General features: G+C 42.9%; 1 protein-coding gene across 5 annotated transcripts in view; it reads left to right on the top strand.

Moving 5' to 3' along the window:
* The window catches only part of LOC130349627 (chondroitin sulfate N-acetylgalactosaminyltransferase 2-like), an 80,060-nt gene that overhangs the window by 41,079 nt on the left and 12,476 nt on the right, over positions 1–26,505 (top strand). For all 5 annotated transcript variants that reach the window (XM_056554842.1, XM_056554843.1, XM_056554845.1 and 2 more), the window contains 2 exons: positions 11,946–12,910; positions 13,447–13,663. In XM_056554842.1, the coding sequence (XP_056410817.1) occupies positions 12,262–12,910; positions 13,447–13,663 (866 nt within the window). In that variant the 5' untranslated portion in view covers positions 11,946–12,261. The remainder of the gene's footprint in view (positions 1–11,945; positions 12,911–13,446; positions 13,664–26,505) is intronic.

Here is a 26,505-nt window from a genome sequence, read left to right as displayed (position 1 = left end):
TTACTCACTAGGTCATTGAGGTTCTGTACATGTCTTTTTAAATGTCTAGCTTCTGTATTTGCCTCACAAATCCCTCATTTTTCTGTTCACTCATTCTAACGTTCACTGCTCAGGAAGGGGCATGCCCAAGGCAAGCACTGAGCCCGCCCTCACCATGCTTTCACTTCCTCCCTGAGTCTGCTGTGCTGGGTCTCTTCATTTAATAACTGCAGGCTGCTCTGTAACCCCACTCCTCTTTGTTTTTAGACATGAGTCTGATAGGACAGGAGTGAGCACAGAGGAGTGCTAGTTTGCCCTAATTTCCTGTACTGTCCAGTGCTTGAGCAGGGACAACGATGCTGCTGCAGCTAGAGAGCAGCATTGTTGCAGCTAGAGAGGTCCCCCTAGATGATAGGGGGACCCCTAGTGATCTTTTTTAAAGTCATGATTTCTATAAAAAGGAGAGAACATCTCCAAGGTAGATAGGCATGATCGCTCAGGTACTCTGGCTCCTGCCTCATGACATCAGAACTGCGTCACCGACCCTCCACCACTAATAGAGGACAATGATGACGGGGGGGGGGGGGCGTAGTTTCAGTGTCTCATCCCACTAGTAAATAGTTTACATGAGGTTTGTTACAGTGTGTCACCCTAATAGTAAGGAGATTACATGAGGAGAAGGTTTGTTTCAGCGTGTCACCCCAGTAGTAAGGTCGGGCATGTCAAAGGGCGGGCCATTGGGAGGAGTCAAGGGTGCGGCAAAATGAGCTTTTGCCTAGGGTGGCAAAAATCCTTGCTCCAGCCCTGTTCTTAAAGATCGAACTCAATGTTTTCCAAACAGTGTGTTTGCAGCTGTTGCTAAACTAGCATGCTGGGAGTTGTAGTTTTGCAACAACTGCAGACACACTGTTTTGAAACACTGATCTAACCTCTTGAGTCATAGTGCAGATATGTGACAGCTGTAGTGATTTATACTGTATACAATACATATGGCAAACTTTATGGGCCTCCGCATGAGCAAAAGCACCAGAGGACTCCCTGGTGAATAATTGCGGTGGAAAACATTTTTTATTTTTTTTGCAGTAAACTGACATCTGTGTTATCAATATCTGACATAGCAGCACGAAGACTGCTGTGCATGGGAAAGTATTTAGTGATATTTGGGCACCTCATTCTGTGTTTCCTCCTCCATTGCTAGGGCTGCGTTCACCTTGTACAATATTTAGTGCTATGGATTGTACACTGCTCAAAAAAATTGAAAGGGAACACTTAAACAACACAATGTAACTCCAAGTCAATCACACTGTCCTCTCAGGAAGCAACACTGATTGACAATCAATTTCACATGCTGTTGTGCAAATGGAACAGACACCAGACGGAAATTATAGGCAATTAGCAAGACACCCCAATAAAGGAGTGGTTCTGCAGGTGGTGACCACAGACCACGTCTCAGTTTCTATGCTATGCTTCTATGGCTGATGTTTTGGTCACTTTTGAATGCTGGCGGTGCTTTCACTCTAGTGGTAGCATGAGACGGAGTCTACAACCTACACAAGTGGCTCAGGTAGTGCAGCTCATCCAGGATGGCACATCAATGCGAGCTGTGGCAAGAAGGTTTGCTGTGTCTGTCATGGAGGTGCTACCAGGAGACAGGCCAGTACATTAGGAGACGTGGAGGAGGCCGTATGAGGGCAACAACCCAGCAGCAGGACCGCTACCTCCGCCTTTGTGCAAGGAGGAGCAGGAGGAGCACTCCAAGAGCCCTGCAAAATGACCTCCAGCAGGCCACAAATGTGCATGTGTCCACTCAAACAGTCAGAAACAGACTCCATGAGGGTGGTATGAGGGCCCGACGTCCACAGGTGGGGGTTGTGCTTACAGCCCAACACTGTGCAGAACGTTTGGCATTTGCCAGAGAACAGCAAGATTGGCAAATTTGCCACTGGTGCCCTGTGCTCTTAACAGATGAAAGCAGGTTCTCACTGAGCACTTGTGACAGACATGACAGAGTCTGGCGATGCCTGCAACATCCTCCAGCATGACCGATTTGGTGGGTCAGTAATGGTGTGGGGTGGCATTTCTTTGGGGGCCAAAAATATATAAGGTAAGAATATGATTGCTGGAAAACTGTAATACCAAAACACCAAATCACAAACTACAGCAATAAGCAGTGTATGTACAAAAATTAGAAAACTTTATTGGGATAGTACATATGATAAATTCAGATAAAAAAGCACAGTGCACAGAACTGATAAAATACAGGAGGTATAGGCAACAAACACTGGAGAAAATAGATACAAGTGCCAATACATGGTAGCGTAAGGTATAAGTATATCATAATAGGTACATATCAACCTTACAAGCAAAGATAACAACCAAAACATAGGCACAAAAAGAAAACATAGTGAATCAGTGTAGAGCCATATGCCACCTGCACTTACCCCAACGCACGTTTCACGCAACTGCGCTTCGTCAGGGGGCGTCTATTTCTTTGGGGGCCTCCATGTGCTTTCCAGAGGTAGTCTGACTGCCATTAGGAACTGAGAAGAGATCCTCAGACCCCTTGTGAGACCATATGCTCTTGTTATACAGATTTGTAAATTGTCTACCGAATTTTTAAATTCAAGCCTACCAGTACTTATTAGCTATTATATGCTATGGAGGGAAGTGCTGTATTCTTTACACTCCAGTACAATGCCCTCTGCTGCCACCTCTGTCCATGTTCAGGAGCAAATCCATAGAACAAACCCCCTTCTGCTATGGACAGTTTTTGACATGGACAGAGTTGGCAGTAGGGAAGTATTGGAAGGCTCTTGGGTATGGGTACGCCCTGACATCCTGGTACTTAAGGACCAGGGGCGTACCTGTACGCCCGTAGGAATTTTGGTCCCCGCTGCGTGCCGGGTGGGCACCGGACCAGGATGACTGCTGATATCTATCAGCAGGCATCCTGTGCCAATTCCCAGGGGGGTAGTCCTGAGACTCCCCATGTCGCCGTTCGCCGCAAATCGCAGGTGAATGCACACCGGCGATTCCGGGTCATACAGGTCTCAGGTGACCTGGAAAATAAGGGGGATCGGGGTTGTCCAAGACACCCACGAATCCCCCTAGAGGGATAGGAGTAAGGTGCTATCCATGCTATTGGTCATTCAGAAGCAACTGACCAATAGCAGATCGAGGGGGGGGGGGGGGGTTAAAGTTCTCAAGGATAACAGTAGCAGACATGATGCAAACATAAAGTAGACATATTTTATATGTGAATCAATATATAATTTATTTGGAATGTCTATTTTCCTTACAGGCAGAGAGCTTCAAAGTTAGAAAAATGCTAAATTTTCATTTTTTTCATCAAATTTTGGAATTTTTCACCAAGAAATTATGCAAGAATCAACGAAAATGTACCACTAACATAAAGTAGAATATGTCTTGAAAAAACATTCTCTGAATCAGAATGAAAAATAAAAGCATCCCAGAGTTATTAATGCTTAAAGTGAGAGTAGTCAGATGTGCAAAAAACGGGCTCGGTCCTTAAGGGGTTAAGCTCCTTCTAGAAGTAATAATGCAGTCATGTTCACACAGCCTAAGAATATGTTCACACATGGAGGATTTCCATGTGGACATTCCGCAGACTGCGCGCGTAAATTCCGGACGTGTGAACATGGCCTCACAGTACAATGGGTGGGGTCTAGAATAGACTATCTATTTAGCAGTTATTGTTTTCTCTGAAAGGATTAAAAAATGAAGCTAAACAAGTACTCCTGTATCTAGATCATGCAGTGACAGAGGAGATACTCTACAATGCCCTGACCGTTTCTCCAGGCTATGCGCATACTTTTGTAGTAGTTGTCAATACAGTCAGTATGTGACTTAGGAATTTACTGTACTTTAATGGGTTGTCTCATAAAGTCGGTGCCTGCCCATACATCCCATTAGGGTATATGGATATGAAAGGTGGTAAAGTGTGTGTCGGGGTGGGGGGGGGGTTCCCTTTATGAGGCAGAATAGAAAGCATCCTTGGTGGATCCAACATGTCTGAACTTTACATAGTTAGCCATTTATTTCTTGAGATACAGGTTTTACTGTTTGGTTCCCGAGATACCAGTTTCACTTTTTAGTTCCTAATATTCAGGTTTAACTCTTTGGTTGACTATCTGTTACTTTCACTGAATGGTCAGATGGGCAGGAACTTTTTTACAAAAGGGGGTTGTGAATACAAGGCTTAGGGGGTGTAAATCATGTTGGCAATATAATTATGACGCTCCTAACCAGAACTTCTCAGCCTAGCATTCATATCCCATTTTGCAGTAAAGGCCTGTCCTTCTGACCATTCAGTATAGGTATAGGACCTGATGAAGAGGGGAGAGGGGTACCAGCCGTATTGCTTTATTATTTTCTGTCAATCTCGGTTACTACTACTGCTGTAATTCTAAATCGGGTGAGTCCCTATCCTGCTTCACTTTTCCGGCTTCTTGAACAGAAAACTATATTTTCCTACATTCAGTGAAAGTCAACCAAATGGTATAACCCTTATTTCTCTGGAAGGAGAGGGTACATAGCAAGAAAGTAAAAACACCATTGCAGTCAGGGCACCATAGGCTATAAAATTATATAAAAACTATTTATTTTTTTGGAATGACCAAATGTCGTCTTTATTGGCTGCTAATATACTTCTTTAAGGCATTTTTTTCTCTTGGCAGTTTTAGAGCAGCTGAGTAGTATGGTACAGTTAGAATCAAAAAGTATTCTAGTACATTAATTCAAATATGGACAAACTTGGTCAGTGTCCAGCAAGTTGGGACTTTAGGGCCCCATCACAAGGCCCAAAGCACAGTTTAAACAAGAGCCCATCTTGTGCATTGGTGATCAATAACCGTTACAAGGCTTGAGGTTTGTGCGGGAGGGTTCCTGAGACCCTCTGCCACCATCATTTGTCGGCTGCTCATAGCGCTGATGACCTATTTATTTGATATTGCTCCATGTTGTAGGGCCCGAAGTCTTCAGGCCTGCCAGTAGGTAATGCACAGCCACCTCTGCATTTAAAAAAATATTTTTGTTGATTACCCATGCTTCCAAAACTATGTAGTGGGGTATTCTCAGGCTGTTGGTGTATAACTAGAATACTTATCTTTCTGATCTTTATGATTGCCGGACCCACTGTGCAGAAGAAAAAACAGGAATGCTTTGAATGTGCTAAAGTCTGATTGGTAGGGAGTCCAAGAGGTGAGACCCTCGATCATAGAATGGATGGATATCCTAGCAATTTGATGGGAATACCCCTTTAAAAAAATAACATTACTTTATAAACGTTTCCTTGGCTAAAGCCAAACTTGCAGCTTTTGATTCCAAAAGGAGGGTAATATAGATGGAAAGACTACCACGAGGCAGCAGACCCTAATCATTTAATCGCAAGTTAGTAAAGGTTTACACAGACACTGAAACACTGTTCAGATGCTTATTACATTACGAATGTTGTTCCTTTCCTTTTCTTGACTTCTGGTAAAGTGATTTAATCTCCCATGTGATTTTTTTTATTTTTTCCGTACTTTTCAGCATTGCTTGTCTGCCCATGATTTTGGGGGAGTGCCATGTTATTACCAGCCTAGCCATCTGTGAAGACAAAAAGTAAAAACTGCATAAATGTGGTTTTAGGCGTATGCTAGAACAATATAATTTATGCTTTGTACTTATATTTTGATCATTTACTAAAATGCTGTTGAGATAGACTAAGAATCCGAAACAGAGTGTACAATAATAGATCATCTACTGTATTGTCTTGGAAGAGAAAGCACATTTTATTTCTTCTTCCCCCAACATTGTCCCCTTGCTACCTCTGCACCCTTTCTGCTCCCCGGTCTAAAAGATGACATCAGAATAATAGATTCTCAAGATAAAGAGAAGCAGTTACAGGTTTTGGATTGTAGCCCAGGAGCCTCTGTACCCCTGGTTGTACAGTAGAAGATGACTTGTTTATTTTTAAGTAATTTTAAATGTTCAGTATATCTGGATGATAGTGGGTGTACTGAATTAAAGAATAGCAGAACCCTATTTACATAGTATATAGGGTATACATTTAACATACAAAGAATACGTGAGACATTTTGAAAGCTCTTTTTAGGCTGTTAGCGATTCTTATACAGCTTGGATAGCTGCAGGTATCTTTAGTGTAGTAATGTTATGGAAATAATGCCTGACGAAGGAGTCTTTATGTAGTATACTGTACAGCAGCACTTATTTGCATAAGCCAGAGAACACTTTGGCTACAATGCATGATGAACGGAAGAACAGAAATAGAATGGTCTAGGAGGTGCTGCTTGCGTAATGGACAAGAAAGGACCAGGGCTAGCATAGGACAATGTATTTTTTATCTTGCACAATAAGGACAAAAAGTTTCAACACTGGCTCTTGCCTTCAGATCCACCAAGGTATCTCCGAGGGATTAATCCAACGCGTCGGGAAGCAGGATCTCTGCAACAGTATCATGATGAGTTGGATTAACCCCTCAGGATACATTGGTAGACCTGAGGAAGGCACGAGCCAGTGCCGAAACGTGTCATCCTTATTGTGCAAAATAAAAAATACCTTGTCGTGTGTGAGCCCTGGTCCTTTCTTGTCCATTACGCAAGCAGCACCTCCTAGATCGTTCTTTTTCTTTTCTTCTGTTGTCTGTCCTCTCCATTCTGGAGAGGATTCTGGTCAGAGTGCAGCAGCTTCCATCCACTTCCTCATTTGGTTAACCTTAACTGGCGTTACACCCAACCATACGCTTACTCACCAGGTCGGTATATTACTTTAGTGTGGTGGAGGGTAGACACCAACTGATATACTACACTAAGGGAGTGCCACCTTGTTCTTTTTCCCCTCCATGTTCCTCAGTGCTTGATGAAGTGACTTGGCCAGCTAGTGGGCAAGTAGGCCTCGGTTCCTTGCTCTGTGCATGTTTCTAAATTGCACTGGTGAATGCGCTGTGAGAAACATAGAATTTTATAAGAGATCTGCATAAGGCTATGTTCACACACTGTTATTTGAGCCATAATCATCTGCTTTTGGTTGTGGGACACTTTTGGCTCATTTTGTTAATGTGTTTTTGCCATTTTTATGGTGGTCTTTGTAGTGGTGTTTTGGGGCAATAGCCCAAAAATGGCTACTTTTATTTGGGTCATATATATGACCATATACTGCCCAAAATACATGCCATCATATGGATGACAAAAACATACATATTTTGGGCTGTAAAAGGAGAAAAGAAAGGTTCCAAAACTTAAATGCAAAGGCTATAATTAGAGCATGATATAAAGGTTCTTGTGTATGCCTTGTGTATACCTGTTTTAGCGTATGTTGACATGCATGAGATTTTATTTTCCTACTGTAATGATTTCCTTATGCTGCCTATGTTTCCCATTTTGTAGCAAGAGGAGGCAGAGACTCATCACTACATAGATTTAGAGTCCTTTCTACATCAATGACCTAAAACATCTCCTAACTCGCACCACAGAGTAATATGAGATATAGCTGCAGCCTGTTTGCTTTTCTCCCTGTCACTGCAGCTCTTACACACAGGAGTGGATAGTCAGGCTCCATTAGAGGACACACTAGAGAATTTGCTGGAGGCAGCGTGATCAGGTGGAGTGCCTAACACTAGAACTCTGCACCTAATCTGTGTATCGACTCACCTTCTACTATATGTCCTGGTCCTGTAGAGATGGGAGATTTTCTCTTCCCCATTGAATTAAATAAGGAAATCCACAACAACTCCTTACCATAACTTGACATGCAATAGATTTTAAAATCTGCACCACAGGCCGATTTCAGTCAGGAAAATTTCTGCTGCGTGTAGATGAGATGAGTGTCAGAAATGAAAATGGATTCAAGGTTTTGATTTTGTTATTAAATTAATTACTTTGGGGCAGGAAACGCACTAGAATGAAATGTTTTGTTAACATTACATGAGCACCAAGTGGGATGGGCACCTCCCGATTTTTTTATTTAATTTTTTAAAGATTTTTTTTGGGCACTAAAATTGCAAAATATTATGAGATGGAGGGAGAATGTAACTTTTCTATATTTTTCCTACTTAATGGGTCACTATAAAGAGAGGTTCGAGATTTTGGAAGCTGGGATACTTAACCCCTTGCCGCATATGGACGTTTATAAACATCCATAAACATCTCCTGAGGTATGACGCGCGCACATCATACCCGGTGGCTTATAGCAACCGGGACCCATGGCTAATGCCGGATGTCCAGCATTAACTCTTTAGATCAAAGTTAATTGCCGGTCTAAAGTGAAAGTAATAGCTTCCCGGCAGCTCAGTCTGGCTGATCAGGACCATCGTGGAAAAATTGCAATGTCCCGATCAGCTAGAACGCAACAGGAGGGTGCCTTACCTGCCTTCTGCGCGTCCGATTGGCGATTTGATTGCTCCAAGCCTGAAATCCATCAAAAAAGATAAGAAAGATGATTTAACCCCTTCCCTAATAAAAGTTTGAATCGCCCCCCTTTTCCCATAAAAATTAAAATACTGTAAAAATAAATATAAACATATGTGGTATTGCCGTGTGCGTAAAGGTCTGAACTATAAAAAATATATTGTCAATTAAACCGCATGTTCAATGGCGTACGTGCCAAAAAATTCCAAATTCCAAAATAGCGTATTTTTGGTCACTTTTTATACCATAAAAAATGAATAAAAAGCGATCAAAAAGTCTGATCAAAACAAAAAGGGTACCGATAAAAACTTCAGATCACGGCACAAAAAATGAGCCCTTATACCACCCCATACATGGAAAAATAATTGTTATAGGAGTCAGAAGATGACGATTTTAAAATTTTCCTGCATTTAGTTGTGAAAAAACAAAAGTGCAAAAATGAAAAATCACCAAAAGAGGGAACGGGTTAATATCACCATGTTAGGGGTAACACGTATGCACATTTATATAATAAAGTTTGGGTGGCATTTTAAATTTTTTTTTAAATAACGTGGAGCTTTGATTTCACTCCACTTTGGTCAAACACAGCAAAGACATTCACACATTCAAACATTCACAATTTTGGGTTAAAAGGGGACTGACACATGTAAACCAATTATACGCTTCAGGCCGTATAATGTTGTTTGAGGATATAGCTCACAAGTTTTGGGTGGTAAACACTCAAAAATTTGGGTTTTTTAAATAACTAATGCATATCAATAAATCAAAAAGGGAGAGTTTAGGAGAGTACAATCACACCTTGTGGTGGATTTGATTAGAGGGCCCCCGGTTTCCAAACCTATGTCAAAAATTTATGAAATGTTAGGTATCGAAATATCGAGAAACTTTCTCAAGAGGTTATTAAAGGTAGATGGGAACTTACATCATCTAATAAGGCCCATGCTATGGTACAAACTAAGATTTTGTACAGGATGTACTACACCCCGTTGGGTATGACAAATATGGGCCTGAGACCGGAGGCGGTTTGTCCAAAATGTCATATATGGAAGATGCCAACTTTCTTCACCTCATTTGGAATTGTACTTATGTTCAGACGTTCTGGAAACAGATTATTGAGGCTATTGAGGGAAAGTACAACATTAAAGGGGTACTCCGCCCCTAGACATCTTATCCCCTATCCAAAGGATAGGGGATAAGATGTCAGATCGCTGGGGTCCCATTGCTGGGGACCCCCGTGATCGCTGCTGCGGCACAGCGCTATAATTACTGCACAGAGTGGGTTCGCTCTGCGCACAATGACAGGCAATACAAGGGCTGGAGCATCGTGACATCACGGCTCCGCCCCTCGTGACGTTACGGCCCGCCTTGATACAAGTCTATGGGAGGGGGCGTGGTGGTAATCACGCCCCCTGCCATAGACTTGCATTAAGGGGACGGACCGTGATGTCACGAGGGGTGGAGCCATGACGTCACGCTGCTCCGTCCCCTGTATCGCCCGTCATTACGCACAGAGCGAACTCACTCTGTGCCGTAATGAGTGCGGTGCCGCAGCGGCGATCCCGGGGGTCCCCAGCAGTGGGACCCCGGTGATCATACATCTTATCCCCTATCCTTTGGATAGGGGATAAGATGTCTAGGGGCAGAGTACCCCTTTAAGATTAAAGGGGATCATAAGTTCTCGGGGATGTTGGGGAGTCTGCCTATAAGAAAAGCGTAATCAGATTATTGGCTTATGCAAAGCTGGTGATAGTCTGGAAATGGTTAAATTTCGCCCAAGCCAAAAGCCACCCAAATGAATGTGGACGCGGCATGGGTGGATGTGTGGAATTTCTGCCGTGTGATTATAGCCTTAGCCTGCACAGAAATGATCTACACCAAACGGCAGGAGATTTCTTATCGATTTGCACTTGAGCCAAAAAAAAATTTCATTGCAGAGTTTTTATTATATGTACTTTGGATACTTGCCATAGTTTTACTATTTTAGCTTTTTAGCTGTTCATTTTTTAGTCTGAGAATCTGCAACATTTCCTTGTTCTTGTGGTTAATAACTTGTACTTAAATATTATTATTGATCCCAAATATGTTTAGTTTTTTTTTTTTTTTTGTATATTTTAGTATTTTGTATTAAAGAAAAATGTAATTTAGATGTCTCTGCATTCCAAGAGTCATAACTTCTTTTTATGTTTCCATCAACATAGTTGTGTGATGGCTTGTTTTTAGTGGGTTGAGCTGTAATTTTTATTGGGGCCATTTTTAAGTATAGAAAAATAACTATTTATTGTTAAATGGAAAAAATTGGATGAAAATTTTAAAAAAATTCAGCAAATTGTATTGATATATAGCTACCAAACTTGCTTAAAGTGATTTTTACTTTTATTGTACATGAGTTGCATGACTCTGTAATAAGCATTTTGCTTAATCTAGCTTATTATTAAGGCCTAATATCTGGGCTGATGCTTGGTTACACTCCAATTTTCCAATAGGAGAAAGCAACCTTGAAACAATTTTGTCCCATAAGAAAACACTAGAGATGAGCGAACTTACAGTAAATTCGATTCGTCACGAACTTCTGAGCTCGGCGGTTGATGACTTTTCCTGCATAAATTAGTTCAGCTTTCCGGTGCTCCGGTGGGCTGGAAAAGGTGGATACAGTCCTAAGAGAGAGTCTCCTAGGACTGTATCCACCTTTTCCAGCCCACCGGAGCACCTGAAAGCTTTACTAATTTATGCAGGAAAAGTCAGCAACCACCGAGCCGAGAAGTTCATGACGAATCGAATTTATTGTAAGTTCGCTCATCTCTAGAAAAAACAGACCTTTTGCCACCACTTTCAGTGAAAATTATACCAGGCTCTCATTAAAGTATACCTGTCAGATCCCACTCTAAAAATAAAAAATAAAAATATATATGTATATGTCAGTTCCTTGGTATGTGGTGGAAGGGGGCGTGTCCCCCCCCCCTTGTAGTGGTGGGATGTGATTGGTGTGTCTGCTCATGCAGCCTTCTCCATCTCTTGTCCATGACTCATTGACAAGCATGATGCTGTTGCAGGACTGGTTAGTGTCCCAGTAGGTCTGGGGACCACTAGTGGGGGGGATTTTCATAGGCTTTCTTTATTAAATATTTTTTTTAAATGTAAACAACCATATTACAAAAGGTCGGGGTTTTATTGTTCAGACCCCCACCGATCATTAGAGCAAGCAACAAGAAATATGCGCTTAACATGTCAGCTCACAGCAATCTCTGTCCAGTTTCACTAGAGAACCCAATTATGAGATTATGAAGCTGGTCTACAGCAACTGGACAGAGATCACTGAGAATCAAGGGAGTAGACACAACCCCAGCAGGCTAAATGTTTGAACGGACTACGTCCATCATCCACATAATACAATAGCAACATCTCGAGCCTTTACTTGTGTGAATTTTTGTTTTATTACATAAAATTGTCCGTCATTTATCAGAACATATGACATATTGCACAGACAGGCTTGACAAAGAGTATACCAAATATTAATTTGTGTAAACACTTTTTTTTTTTCAGGTTGAAGAAATTGCCTCTTTTACATTCATTAAAGATGGGGCATTAAAGCACCCTGAATCAGCATTGTTACATGCACAATTGTGAAGCTATTGGTCAGAAAGCAGCCGGTCATCGCCAACCATGTCTCACTAGCTGTGGATATTTTTGAAGGACATCCCTGATTTTAATGAAGATGACAGATTGAATGGTCATGAGTGGCCTTGTCTTGTGGGGTTTTGATGACGTGAGACAAAAAATTTGGACAGAAAGAACAAACTCCATGATATGATTGTCTAAATTGTCTTCATGCACAGGAAAATTACAGACTTCCAAGAGAATGCCCAGGAGAGGGTTTTATCTCCAAGGCAGGACCCGGTGGTTATTTGTAGGACTCGCCTTGGTTTTCAGCTTAATGCTTCTAACCTATCTTTTAGAATGTGCCCCAACTCCTGAAGGAAATGGCTCTCTCCCTGGGATTGCAGGAGAGATGTACAGCAAGGAGTACTACCAAGCCCTTCTTCAGGAGCAGGAGGAGCATTACAAGAGTCGTGCAACCAGCCTAAAGAGACAGATTGCCCAACTAAAGCAGGAACTTCAAGAAATGAGTGAGAAGTTGAGGGTGGCACATGAGAAGAAACAAGCAGCTGGTGCAGGGCACCAGGGTACCAAAGAGCAGCCCCCAAATGACTTACTTGAGTTTCTACATTCGCAGATTGACAAGGCAGAAGTTGTGATGGGTGCTAAGCTTCCCAGTGAATATGCAGTTGTGCCCTTTGAAAGTTTTAACTCCATGAAGGTTTACCAGCTGGAGATGGGGCTAACACGCCATCCAGAGGAAAAACCCATTAGAAAGGACAGGAGAGATGAATTGGTTGAAGTTATAGAAGCTGGCCTTGAGGTCATAAATAACCCTGATGAAGATGATGAAGAACAAGAGAACAGAGGGTCTGAAAAGCTGATATTCAGCGAGTCTGACTTTGTAGAAGGTATGTTCTGTGAGCTTCATTCATTCATACGTCACTATATTTATCTATTTGTGTGGAGACCTTCAGAAGAAAAGTATTCATAATTTAGTAGATAAAATTAAGGTTGAATTACAATGGGTTTTTGCCTTTTACTAGATACTGTTTTCACCATGACTCCTCTTCCAAGTTGTCACCCTGGAACGGAGTAGGTGGGCTGGCATTGGGAAACTGGGTTACCAGTTGTGCTCGTTTACTCCATTTACTACTTTAGTCTGCATTGTTACATCCTACAGGCATAAACAGAGTTTTGAGCTACCTTGCTACTAAAGAAAAGTGATCGTCTGCAGGTCATGGTAACTTTTTGCCTTAAGAGTATTCCAGGATGTAAAAATTGTCATTCAGACTGCCGGCAGTAGAAAAAAAAAAAATAAGATACATACCTGCTGTCGCTCCCCCGATGGCAGGTGTATGTGTATGTATGTACCGTATATAATTTTATTTTTTATTTTTTCAGTTTTAGACTCATGCCTTTTCTTTTGTTTTATCATTATTATTAGGTTATTATCGAACTGAAAGGGATAAAGGATCCCATTATGAACTGTTCTATAAGAAACCAGAGTCTGAGAGTTATCACCACATCACTTTATTCAGACCCTTTGGCCCACTCATGAAAGTCAAAGTTGAAACACAGGACGTGTCGAGGACTATTGTCAACATCATTGTCCCATTGTCTGGCAGAACTGAAGCCTTTGCACAGTTCATCGAGAACTACAGGTAACTTTGGGCACTTTTTCCTTTTTTTTTTCCTTGTTAAGTGTTTTCATTTATTTAATTTTTTTAGTTGCAAAAGTTAGTCATTAGATTCCCCTCCCAATGTAAAAGTTAAGCCCCAATTAAAATAAAAATAACTACTCACCTTGCTCTGCTCCCTCACAACTTCTCTTCTCTATCCAGTTTTGGTGCAGGCAGCATGGTTTAGAATGCTGCCTTCAATGGAAGTTCCCAGCTTTGTTTCTAAACTGATGAATGAGCGAAAACTTGCTCTCTCTTCCATTCCATCCCACTTCCCAATTGTGTGTCTTACAGCTACACTCATCTGGAAATCCAGTGTATGTGTCCTGGATTCGCTTCCCCTGCAACAGAGCTCAATTTACATGCCGAAGTCCCCTCGAGAATCCTCCAGATTTCCCTACTGCCTTGCCACTCTGTTGACTCATTTTGAGGCTGTCAAAAATCACTACCTGACAATATGATGCCCAGATAGAGGATTCCTTCTCCTCAAGTGCATTATTTTACATTTCGAAACAATGAACTGCAGTTTCGATTGTTGTGACCGCTTATCTAGTAAAGCAAGATATTTTTCCAGGAATGTCAACTCTATTACACACTGTTTTTGTCATCAGAAAATGGGCAAACCTGTTAAAAAGAATAGAACCAGGAAAAGATACTTTTGGCATACCAGAATAAACACTAGTAAGAGCAACATTCTGTTTATCCATCAGCCAACTAAAAATACAACTACACTGAACTATCCATGGAATAAGTCCAATTGTATTTATCTTCTCTTTCTGGGGAACCATATCAAAGGCTTTGCTAAAGTCCAGATAGATAACTGAGCATCTGCAGAACCACCTTCATCCAGACCTAGTAAAAGAAAACAAGGAGATTAGTTTGACATGACCTGCCCTCAATAAAGCCATATAGGTTTAAAGGGAACCAAGCATTAGATTTTACCATATATAACACTTGGCAACGCGTTCTGTATGGTAAAATCTTCATTCTCACCACTCCGAGGGGACATTTCTGCCTGCAGAGGATATGGAAGGATATAAAGTTTGAAAGTCTCCCCTCCAACCCCTGTACTCCCCTGGGCGGTTAGCTATGGCAGTAATGATTCCCCCTCTGGCTGATTGACAACCTGTGTCTTCGCTCTGCTCCGGCTGTTTAGGGAGTAGAGCCATGATGCGGGCCGTCAATCACACCGAGGGGGCGTCACTACGGCTGGAGCGGTGGGACTAGTTAAGCATAGCTAACCGCCCAGTGGGTTGGCAGGGGAGACTTACAAACTTTATTTCCTCACCATCCCTATGTCGTAAAACGTGTTGCCATGTTTTATGTATGGTAAAATTGAATGCTTGGTTCCATTTAAGCCCATCAAGTTGTTGATTTTTAGGTGGTCTACAGATCAGTGAGGGGGGCAAGAATCTTAAATATATTATATACCGTATATACTCGAGTATAAGCCGAGTTTTTCAGCACGATTTTTCGTGCTGAAAACACCCCCCTCGGCTTATACTCGAGTGAACTCCCCCACCCGCAGTGGTCTTCAACCTGCGGACCTCCAGAGGTTTCAAAACTACAACTCCCAGCAAGCCCGGGCAGCCATCGGCTGTCCGGGCTTGCTGGGAGTTGTAGTTTTGAAACCTCCGGAGGTCCGCAGGTTGAAGACCACTGCGGCCTTCAACATCATCCAGCCCCCTCTCGCCCCCTTTAGTTCTGAGTACTCACCTCCGCTCGGCGCTGGTCCGGTCCTGCAGGACTGTCCGGTGAGGAGGTGGTCCGGTGGGATAGTGGTTCCGGGCTGCTATCTTCACCGGGGGCGCCTCTTCTAAGCGCTTCGGGCCCGGCCTCAGAATAGTCACGTTGCCATGACAACGACGCAGAGGTGCGTTCATTGCCAACGTACTTCTGCGTCATTGTCAAGGCAACGCCTCTATTCCGGGCCGGAAGCGCGGAGAAGAGGCGCCCCCGGTGAAGATAGCAGCCCGGACCACCTCCTCTCCGGACCACCTCCTCACCGGACAGCCCTGCAGGACCGGACCAGCGCCGAGCGGAGGTGAGTACTCAGAACTAAAGGGGGTGAGAGGGGGGCTGGATGATGTTGAAGGCCGCAGTGGTCTTCAACCTGCGGACCTCCGGAGGTTTCAAAACTACAACTCCCAGCAAGCCCGGACAGCCGATGGCTGCCCGGGCTTGCTGGGAGTTGTAGTTTTGAAACCTCTGGAGGTCCGCAGGTTGAAGACCACTGAGGGCGAATGATGAGAAGAGGATGATGAAGGGGGGGGGGTGGGGATGATGAATGGGGGTGGGGATGATGAAGGGGGGGGGGTGTGGGATGATTACAAGGGGATGATGAAGGGGGGATGTGTGGGATGATAAGGGGATGATGAAGGGGGGATGTGCGGGATGATAAGGGGATGATGAAGGGGGGATGTGTGGGATGATAAGGGGATGATGAAGGGGGGATGTGCGGGATGATAAGGAGATGATGAAGGGGGGATGTGTGGGATGATGACAAGGGGATGATGAAGGGGGATGTGTGGGATGATAAGGGGATGATGAAGGGGGGATGTGTGGGATGATGACAAGGGGATGATGATGAGGATGTTAATGACGGGTCTGGATGATGACAGGGGGGGATGAGGTATTTCCCACCCTAGGCTTATACTCGAGTCAATAACTTTTCCTGGGATTTTGGGTTGAAATTAGGGGTCTCGGCTTATACTCGGGTCGGCTTATACTCGAGTATATACGGTAGTTATTTTATATAAATATCTAACTTTGAAGAGGCAAGTTCACCTAAATCATCCTCCTCTAAAAATCCTGGAACAGACCCCTTACAACTAGTGGCAATGCTATGTCCAACCATATTATACCATACCATATCAGACCACCTTATCCCCATCAGTTTAGGTATTATCTCCATCACTAGTTTTTGTTATTCCACAGTTTTTCTTCCCATCACTTACATGTATAGGGAGAATGACACAGGGAGGTGGGTTCCAATCTCTTGGAACATCTTTCAAGGTTTTCAGAGACCAATAACTAAAACTTATCATGACTTTATTCATACTCTATACATGGTGAGTCTTAAACCATCTGCCCTTTTTATTTTTCACAACAATTTGCAGCGTTACTAAGCGTTTTTGGCTGCACATTTATGATAACACTTGGTGGTTATGAAAGCTGACCCCTTCTGCTATGTAATTTCCTTTATTGCATTGCTGCTGTTAATATCTGTGAAAACACTTGAAGTATATTTCCTGAGAAAAGCTGAAGCTGCTTTATTAGAACAACAAACACTGTAAATCTACCTAATAGTTTAAATCTTAAGACATACAGACGTGGTCGCGATTGTTGGTACCTTTTCATTAAAGGCAAGCCCCACAATGCTCCCTGAAATAAATGTAAAACTAACAGAAGTAATAATGGGCACAATAGCCCTGATTTCTTAAGAAGGGAATGTTTATCATGGAGTGATTTCAGGTTTACTCCGAGTATTTTTCTCCCTGATTTACTAATCTGTCGCCCGTCTCTATTTTTTTCTGTCGCAGGGAAGTTATCTGTTGCCCTTATCGGTTTCTCTCTTTGTATCACACAGAGTTATTAAGCAGGGGAGCAGGTGGCATGCTCCTCCCCAGCCATATACAGTGTACTTTTTTTTTTAAATTCCCCTCGGGGAGCCTTGAATGGCCAGCACTGAGGAGCCATTCAGGGCTCCCAGCGGGGTTTTCAAATAGAAGCGCTGCGGTGGGGAAAGATATATAGAATCACTGGGGGGAATGTAAATGTCTCGCCCCCCACAGCTTCTATATATCTTGCCCCCTGCTGCACTATATGTCTTGTCCCCCGGCCACATGCGCTATATGTCTTGTCCTCCCGGCCACATGCGCTGCTAATAGAATGCTTGTCAATCATAGCGCTGCCAGGGGCGCATATATATCAAAAAGGTCATAGCAGACAATAGTTATCCGCACTCACCGCAAAGGCAAAACCAACTGCTCCTAAGTAGAGATGCCGTGACATCCAGGAGGCGAAAGGTGCACAGCGTTCAGAAAGGCGATCACCGGTAATTTTGCGCACAAAGCGCTTCGTCCGGCCGGACAAAGTGCTTTGTGTGCGAAATTACCGGTGATCGCCTTTCTGAACACTATGCACCTTTCGCCTCCTGGACATCACGGCATCTCTACTTAGGAACAGTTGGTTTTGCCTTTGCGGTGAGTGCGGATAACTATTGTTTGCTATGACCTTTTTGATATATATGCGCCCCTGGCAGCGCTATGATTGACAAGCATTCTATTAGCAGCGCATGTGGCCGGGAAGCCGGGTGCCCGATGCGCTGCATGACCTGTGTATAGATGCGCTGTGGGGGCCAGATAACGCTATACGTCTTGTCCCCCGCAGCGCTATCATATACCCACCGCAGCGCATGTGTATATATTATATTATATAAATATATCTATAAAAAAATTGATATATATATATTTATAGATATATATTTATAGAATATATACACATGCGCTGCAGTGGGTATATGATAGCGCTGCGGGGGACAAGACATATAGCGCAGCAGGGGGCAAGATATATAGAAGCTGTGGGGGGCCAGACATGTACCCCCCCCCAGCGATTCTATATATCTTTCCCCACCACAGCTCTTCTATTTGAGAACCCCGCCGGGAGCCCTGAATGACTCTTCAGTACCAGCCATTCAGGGCTCCTGGCGGGGAATTTAAAAAGGAAAGTAAAATACATCGTACATCGATGGGGAGCGGAGCATGCTGCCAGCTCCCCTGCTTAATAACTTCTGATCGGATCGGGTCTCAAAAATGAGACCCGATGCGATCAATCCCTCAGCCCCTGTACTACTACCCCCAACATGGAAAAGACCCTGTTCCATGATGGGGGTAGGATTCACTCGGTTTTGAGTAATTTCCCGACAGCTCAGAGCTGTTGGGTTTTGGTGAAGCAAAATTCACAGGTTTTCCTGTGAGTTTTTCATCATACTCGGAGTGTTTTTTTCTTTTTTGTCGGGAACATGCCCCTTTTTGGGCACGTTCATTTTGACGGGTTTAAAAAACACTCAGTGATGATATCTTTTGTCGGGAAATTGTGTCGCATGGGTTATGCAACACAAATTTGGTCGCACAACCCGAGAGAGTCTGGTTGAAATTAGTAAATCAAAGCTAATATACTGAATATGAACTGATGAAGATCGGATATGGCTTTTGAATTGTGGTTCAACAAGATCATTAAAAAAGTAAATGGTGAAACTGTCCTGGACAAAAATGATGGTTTGTGAGCCTAATATTTGGCTGCATGACCATCTGAGGCCGTCTGTGACTCTCAATAAGACTTTTGCACTTGTCTCCAGGTATCTTGGCCCACTCATCATAAGATCCTGCTCCAGCTGTCTTATGTGTGAAGGTGTCTTCTCTTCTGCATGTCTCAGCTCCTTCTACAGATATTCAATAGGACTTACATCAAGGGTTAATAGAAGCCACTTCAGAATAGTCCTTTGTTTTGCTCCTATAGGAAATCTGCAGCCATAGACACTTATCCCCCATCCGCAGAGTATGGCGGTGCTCTCATCCTACACAAGAAAAGGCTGTAAATACTGTGGCAAAGAAGAAATGGAAGGACCGTTGGCTCTGTAGAAAGCTTCAATCTTTATTAATTGTAGAAAGATCCAACAAGACAGGTACACAGGGAGCTGAAGATGGAACAGGGGAGGCTGGAGGTGTTCACTGGGGCGGCAACATGTTTCACGCACTGTGGCTCTTCGTCTGGCCCCTGTGAACGCCCCCAGCCTCACCTGTTCCACCTTCAGCTCCCTGTCTACCTGTCTCGGATGTTTCTAACTTTAATAAAGGTTAAAGCTTTCTACAGAGCCAGCAGCGAGTGCGTTATCCTTCCATTTCCTGTTTGCCACTGTATTTCAGTGTAGCCTTCCATTTTTTTGCCTGTGAGTCCTGTTATTCCCATTTATTGCGGTCACCGAACAGCCAACAAGGTTCACAACATGCATTTAATTCTGGACTGTAACAAAGACAAATTGTGGGAAATTCTAGTTTTTGATACTCTCTCATTGTAGGTCTCCACATAACATCTCAGCAAAGATGGGATAAAGACTTTATGAACTTTAACTAGTATAAGGGTAGTATAAAGTATAGTATAAGAAACTGGTAGTTTGTTGGAGCTTTCCGGTTTTCTGGCTTACCTTTTACTGTAGGTAGGTTAGCTTAGAAAATAATCGACATATACAATGTAGATTATGTTTTAAACAGTGGCATCATGCCATATAGGACTACAACTGGGAATTACAGTCATGGCCGTAAATGTTGGCCCCTCTGACATTTTTCTAGAAAATGAAGTATTTCTCACAGAAAAGGATTGCAGTAACACCTGTTTTGCTATACACACGTTTATTCCCTTTGTGTGTATTAGAACTAAACCAAAAAAAGGGAGGGAAAAAAAAGCAAATTGGACATAATTTCACACCAAACTCCAAAAATGGACTAGACAAAATTACCAACCCCAAAACATTGAACCTCCACCCTATTTCACCGTAAGTACTGTGTTCTTTTCTTTGTAGGCCTCATTCTATTTCCGGCAAACAGTAGAATGATGTGCTTTCTCAGAAGGATTTTGGCTTACTCAAGTTCATTTTGGCAAAATGTAGTCTTGCTTTTTAGCTTGCTTTTAACTTGCTTCTTAACTTAATATTTGGTTGCACACCCTTTGGAAAAAATAACTGAAATCAGTCACTTCCTATAACCACCAATAAGCTTCTTACACCTCTCAGCCGGAATGTTGGACCGCTCTTCCTTTGCAAACTGCTCCAGGTCTCACTTATTGGAAGGTGCCTTTTCCCAACAGCAATTTTAAGATCTCTCCACAGGTGTTCAATGGGATTTAGATCTGGACTCATTTCTGGCCACTTCAGAACTCTCCAGCGTTTTGTTGCCATCCATTTCTGGGTGCTTTTTGACATATGTTTGGGGTCATTGTCCTGCTGGAAACCCAAAGATCTTAGATGCAAACCCAGCTTTCTGACACTGGGCTGTACAGTGTGACACAAAATCCGTTGGTAATCCTCAGATTTCATGATGTCTTGCACACATTCAAGGCACCGGGTGCTAGAGGCAGCAAAAAAATAAATAAATCATAGAAACCTCCACCATATTTCACTGTAGGTACTGCGTTCTTTTCTTTGTAGGCCTCATTCCATTTTCGGTAAACAGTAGAATGATTTGCTTTACCAAACAGCTCTATCTTGGTCTCATCTGTCCACAAGACGTTATCCCAGAAGGATTTTGGCTTACTCAAGTTCATTTTGGCAAAATGTAGTCGTGCTTTTTTATGTCTCTGTGTCAGCAATGGGGTCCTCCTGGGTCTCCTGCCATAGCGTTTCATTTCATTTAAATGTCAATGGATAGTTTGCGCTGACACTGATGCTCCCTGAGCCTGCAGGACAGCTTGGATATCTTTGCAACTTGTTTGGGGCTGCTTATCCACCATCTGGACTATCCTGCGTTGACACCTTTCATCAATTTTTCTCTTCCGTCCACTTCCAGGGAGATTAGCTACAGTGCCATGGGTTGCAAACTTCTTGATGATGTTGCGCACTGTGGACAAAGACAAATCTAGATCTCTGGACATGGACTTGTAACCTTGAGATTGTTGATATTTTTCCAAAATGTTGGTTCTCAAGTCCTCAGACAGTTTTCTTTTTCCACTTTCTGTTGTCCATGCTTAGTGTGGCAAACACAGACACACAACGCAAAGACTAAGTGAACTTGTCTCCTTTTTATCTGCTTTCAGGTGTGATTTTTATATTGCCCACACCTGTTGCTTGCCCCAGGTGAGTTTAAAGGAGCATCACATAATTGAAACAATCTTATTTTTCCACAATTTTGAAAGGGTGCCAATAATTTTGTCCAGCCCATTTTTGGAGTTTGGTTTGACTTTATGTCAAATTTCCTTTATTCCTCCCTTTTTTGGTTTAGTTCCAATACACACAAAGGGAATAAACATGTGTTACTGCAATCCTTTTCTGTGAGAAAAATTTCAGGGGTGCCAACATTTACGGCCATGACTGTAATTCACACAGGAATATTATCCTTCTGAATTGCCATTTGTAGCCGTACAGAAGTGCATGCAAAACAACAACTCTGTGAGATAAATCTATTGGCTGTTTTGTCAAATGTGGAACAATAAAAGGGCATATGCATTACACTTAATTTATTTCTAACCTCTAGGCACCATCTGCTGTACATTCTGACACATATGGAGATCCTTCATACATTTACAATACTGTCATTGCATCTGGAGCAGTAGCCAACCATAATGACCAGGATCGTTCATTACTGATCGAAACCGAATGACCATGAATTCAGGAGTTCGTCCGGCGCAGAGAGGAACCGTCAGGAAGCCAAATAAAATCAATGGATTTATTAAATGCAACGCGTTTCGCTGCGCATGCGCATCTTCATCAGGCATGTTGCCTGATAAAGCTGCGCATGCACAGCGAAATGCGTTACATTTAATAAATCCATTGATTTTATTTGGCTTCCTGACGGTTCCTCTCTGCGCAGGACGAACTCCTGAATTCATGGTCATTCGGTTTTGATTTTACTTCTACCCAGGAGGGCTGCAGTGGACCGTCTTTTACATTTCTTCTGCATTTTACATTGTTGTGTGTGGGCGCACAACCAACTTTGGTAAGCGGCTTGGGAATTACCGTCCCCTTCCCCCACTAACAAGACCTGCTGATCCCGCACATGAGGCGCCTTCCTCCCTCTCTCTACATTACTGATCGAGGCATCTAATTGGTTTACAGCGGGAGGGAGCTCTCTCTCTCTCAAACCATTACTCACTCGATTGCAGGGTGTTGATGGGTTGCTATGGCAGCTGTGGGCTTTACAGCCTCTAGGTCTGCCATCAGGGCAGTGCCCATTAGGATGTCAGTGCTACACTGAGGTATAATACTCTCCAGTGTATTAGAACAGCTTATCAGTGTACCATATTATGGTGTTTCCCGTGCTCCAACAGTGCCAGCCATAACAATCCCCTTTTATTTAAAGATGTTACCCTATAAAGCACCACCCAGGGACATGCCTGGGAATTTAACATCAGGTGGTGCCTGAACTGTGTACATACGTGATACTGCCCTCGTCCAGCCCTTGGCCAGTTCCTGTATGCCTTAAATAAAGGTCTGTCCATCCATCTCTTACCTAGTTAATCATAGGAGCAGATAAGAGGCTGATCAGCCCTGAAAACTGCGTACTAGCTTAATAAAGCTTATTCTTTCTCTGTGCCATGTTCTGCGCTGGTGTTCTGCTTTCTTCTGCAGGTTTTTCTGGCTGGTGCTCTCCCCAGCTATAATGTGCTGACCCCCAGCTGCAGATTCTGAGTTGAAATCTGGGGGAAAACACATGGCTGGGGTCCTGCAGTTCCTGTCTCTAGATAGGCCATCCATTATTTTTCCTTGCAAAACCACCTTAAGCCTCCAACAAACACAAAGAGCAGAAGAAATTAATAAGACCTCCCTCCTCTGCTTGTTGGCCCGTTCAATCTTGTGGCATTTCTGGTAACAGCAGTGATTGTTTCACAGAGAGAGGTGTAGAAATGGCGAGGTACCAGAGGACACACTGCGTGTACATGTAGATGATGGGGTGGGACACAGCTATTCAGCCCCTGGCTCCCCTTGGCCTACAGCCCCCTTAGCAACTGCATGGTCTGCTTCCTTAATCTTACGCATTAACCACCCCTGGTTTCTCATTTTGCAGTAGAAACAAGGAACAAGTCTTCAGCTAGTTACACATAATCCGGTTTGTGGCATCTGCCTTTTGGCCATATATGATCAGACTGGTTGTTCAGGTTACATTGGCTTGCACTTTAAAAATGAGCGGCTACTTTTCTCCTGTATGTGTTAGTTTGTGTATATTGATATTTTATATATTGACATGAAATGCAAAAAAGGCCGAATTTAGCAAAAATGAACTTGCAAATAAAATTTGACATCATGTGATGTGTGTGATAGCCCATGGTTTAGTGATGCCTCCTAAGTGACTTGGGGCAAAACATAAGCCTAGAATGATCTCTTCGTCAGTTGATATGTAGACAGTGCTACCAGAGGTACTGTAGCTGTGTTAAAGGTGTCGGTGAGGTTTTGTAACCCTTAAATCTGCTTATGGTGATTAATCATTAGTTGAAACAGTGTGACTGTTAGAAATAGCATTGTACCCACTTCATCTGCACTGTGTTATCTGCCCACTAACCATTTGAAGTCACTCTCCAGGGAGAATTTCCCATGTTCACATGACAAGGGAGGCTGGTGAGCAGCAGTCCTATGACAAGGGCGGGAGGAAGGCGTGGAGTGCGGCTGTCATCAGTGCCGTACGCACACCTTTAGGGTACGTTCACACATACACAGATCTGATGCGCAGGATTTTCTGCTGCAGATTTCAATGTAAACTAAATGACTGAGCACAGCGTCTAATCGGCAGTTACAAATCCTGGGCGTCAAATCTGCGCAGGATCCTGTATGTGTGAACCTACCCTTAGGATACGTTCACACGTACTGGATCCTGCGCAGATTCAATGAGCAGGATTTGTAACTGCAGATTAGAAGCTGTGCTCAGTCATTTAGTTTACATTGAAATCTGCAGCAGACAATCCTGCACATCAAATCTGCGTATGTGGGAACATACCCTAATGGGTATTTTCATCTCCACGAACATAGCTAACCTTGTATGGCAGGTCAAGTTAAATATTTTAGCAAATACATTAATTAAGCAAATTTGCCTGCTTTTTCTGATATTGCTGTACCTTTACTCCTCTTGTTGAATTGGGAACCACAGCTCCAATCTAGAAGAAGGTGGTTGGGCTGGTGTGTGTGTGTGTGTGTTCAACCATATATATATATTGTCAGGCAGTGGGCAGGCTTGGTTTTTCCCCAAAGTAGCTATGATATATAGACACTAGGTTTTATGAAGCCTATCCCAATCAGGAAAAGCTGGATGAGATATGGGAAATTCAGAAATGGTTAAATTCCTGTCAAAGTTTAGCTTGTTTGGGAGTTTTGGTTAGACCTACTTCCGGGCCTGGATTTTTATGTACCAGTACCTATGCTGATCGGGGCTTGTCAAGGAAGAGGAATGAAAGACCCCACTACCAATACTGCCTTTCATTCCTCTTCCTTGACAAGCCCAGATCAGCATAGGTACTGAAGTCAGATTGTCATTGGGCAATAAGAATAGCAAAGTCAGTCTGCCTTAAAAGGCTGAGAGGAACCTGACCCTCAGTTGGGAGTTGTACTCCGGAAGGCTGCAGTTTGAAAAAGCAGACTTTGTAACTAGTGCCAGTGGTGTGAGAGGAACACCGGTCCGGTGGCCCGTAGTAAGCTTCCTGCATAGTGAGGACAAGTTAAAGTGTTTAGTAAGTGCTGTACAATCGGGATTTTGTGCCAATGGGAGTATGACTGTGTTTTTTGTTTTAAAATAAAGAGCAGGAGAAGCCCTGCATTTGGACTGTCACTGTCTTAAACCTCTCTTTACTTTCTTTATGCCCATACATACCAAGCTAAACTCCCATATAATAAAAAAAAAAAAATTGTGTGTGTGCATATATATATATATATATATATATATATATATATATATATATATATCAATTATAGCTTCTATTCCTGTGTACCAAAAAAAAAAAAAAAAATACACTTAAAAACTACTCGCCTAATTCCATTGCAATGTTGCACCTAGTGGCCCTGATTTACTAAGAGTGTTGTGTAGTTTTCTTTGCGTGTTTTTTTTTTTTTCCCTACAGATATTTTTCCACAGTATTTACTAATACAGTGATCCCTCAACTTACAATGGCCTCAACATACAATAGTTTCAACATACAATGGTCTTTTATGGACCATTGTAAGTTGAAACCAGACTCAACATACAATGTACAGACAGTCCAGATCTGTGAAATGTGTCAATGGCTGAAAGAACTGACCAATCAGAATGGGCAATTTACTGGTAAAATCCCTGTATTACTGAAGCGTATGCACTGACTGATATCTGGTAGCGCCCCCTACAGTACAGGGAGGTATTTCATGTTCTGTACACTTTACCTGTACCAGGGTTACCTGCACCTTTAGACATCAGGTGAGGGGCGGCTCCATGTTACTTTTTTAAGGACATTGCCTGTACTGTACAGGACCCCGAAGAAGCTCCTGTCCTCAACATAGACCAGTGTTTCCCAAGCTGGGTGCTGCCAGCTGTTGCCAAACTACAACTCCCAGCATGCCCGGACAGCCTTTGGCTGTCCGGGCATGCTGTGAGTTGTAGTTTTGCAACAGCTGGACGCTCCCTGCTTGGGAAACACTGACATAGACAGTGATTTACAGCTTCCAGCAGATCTTTTTTACTTTTATATGTAAGGATTTGCTTTATCTGTATTATTTACTACTATTTTTCTTTAATTCTCACTTTTTCCTATTTTTGGATGACATTTTGGTGCCTTTAGAACCAATTACCAGGTTTCCATAGAGTTCTGGTCTCAACATACGATGGTTTCAACATACAATGGTCGTCCTGGAACCAATTAATATTGTAACTTGAGGGACCACTGTACTTCCCTACATTTTGCTCTTTTCCTTACATTTTGCTTTTTTTTTCTTACACCTGCTCTAATCTGTAGGGTTTTCCTCAGCACAAATCCACCACATTTTCTGTAGGAAACCTTAATGCATATGTTGGGATTTTTTTTAAATCTCGGGGACACGCCACGTTTTCGGTGGCCATGCCCCCTTTTCTGGTTTTCTCAGTAAAATGAAGAGTGGTCGG

Source organism: Hyla sarda, unplaced genomic scaffold (genome assembly GCF_029499605.1).
Source record: "Hyla sarda isolate aHylSar1 unplaced genomic scaffold, aHylSar1.hap1 scaffold_92, whole genome shotgun sequence".
NCBI lineage: Eukaryota > Metazoa > Chordata > Amphibia > Anura > Hylidae > Hyla > Hyla sarda.
This window is presented reverse-complemented; position numbering and strand designations above follow the sequence as displayed.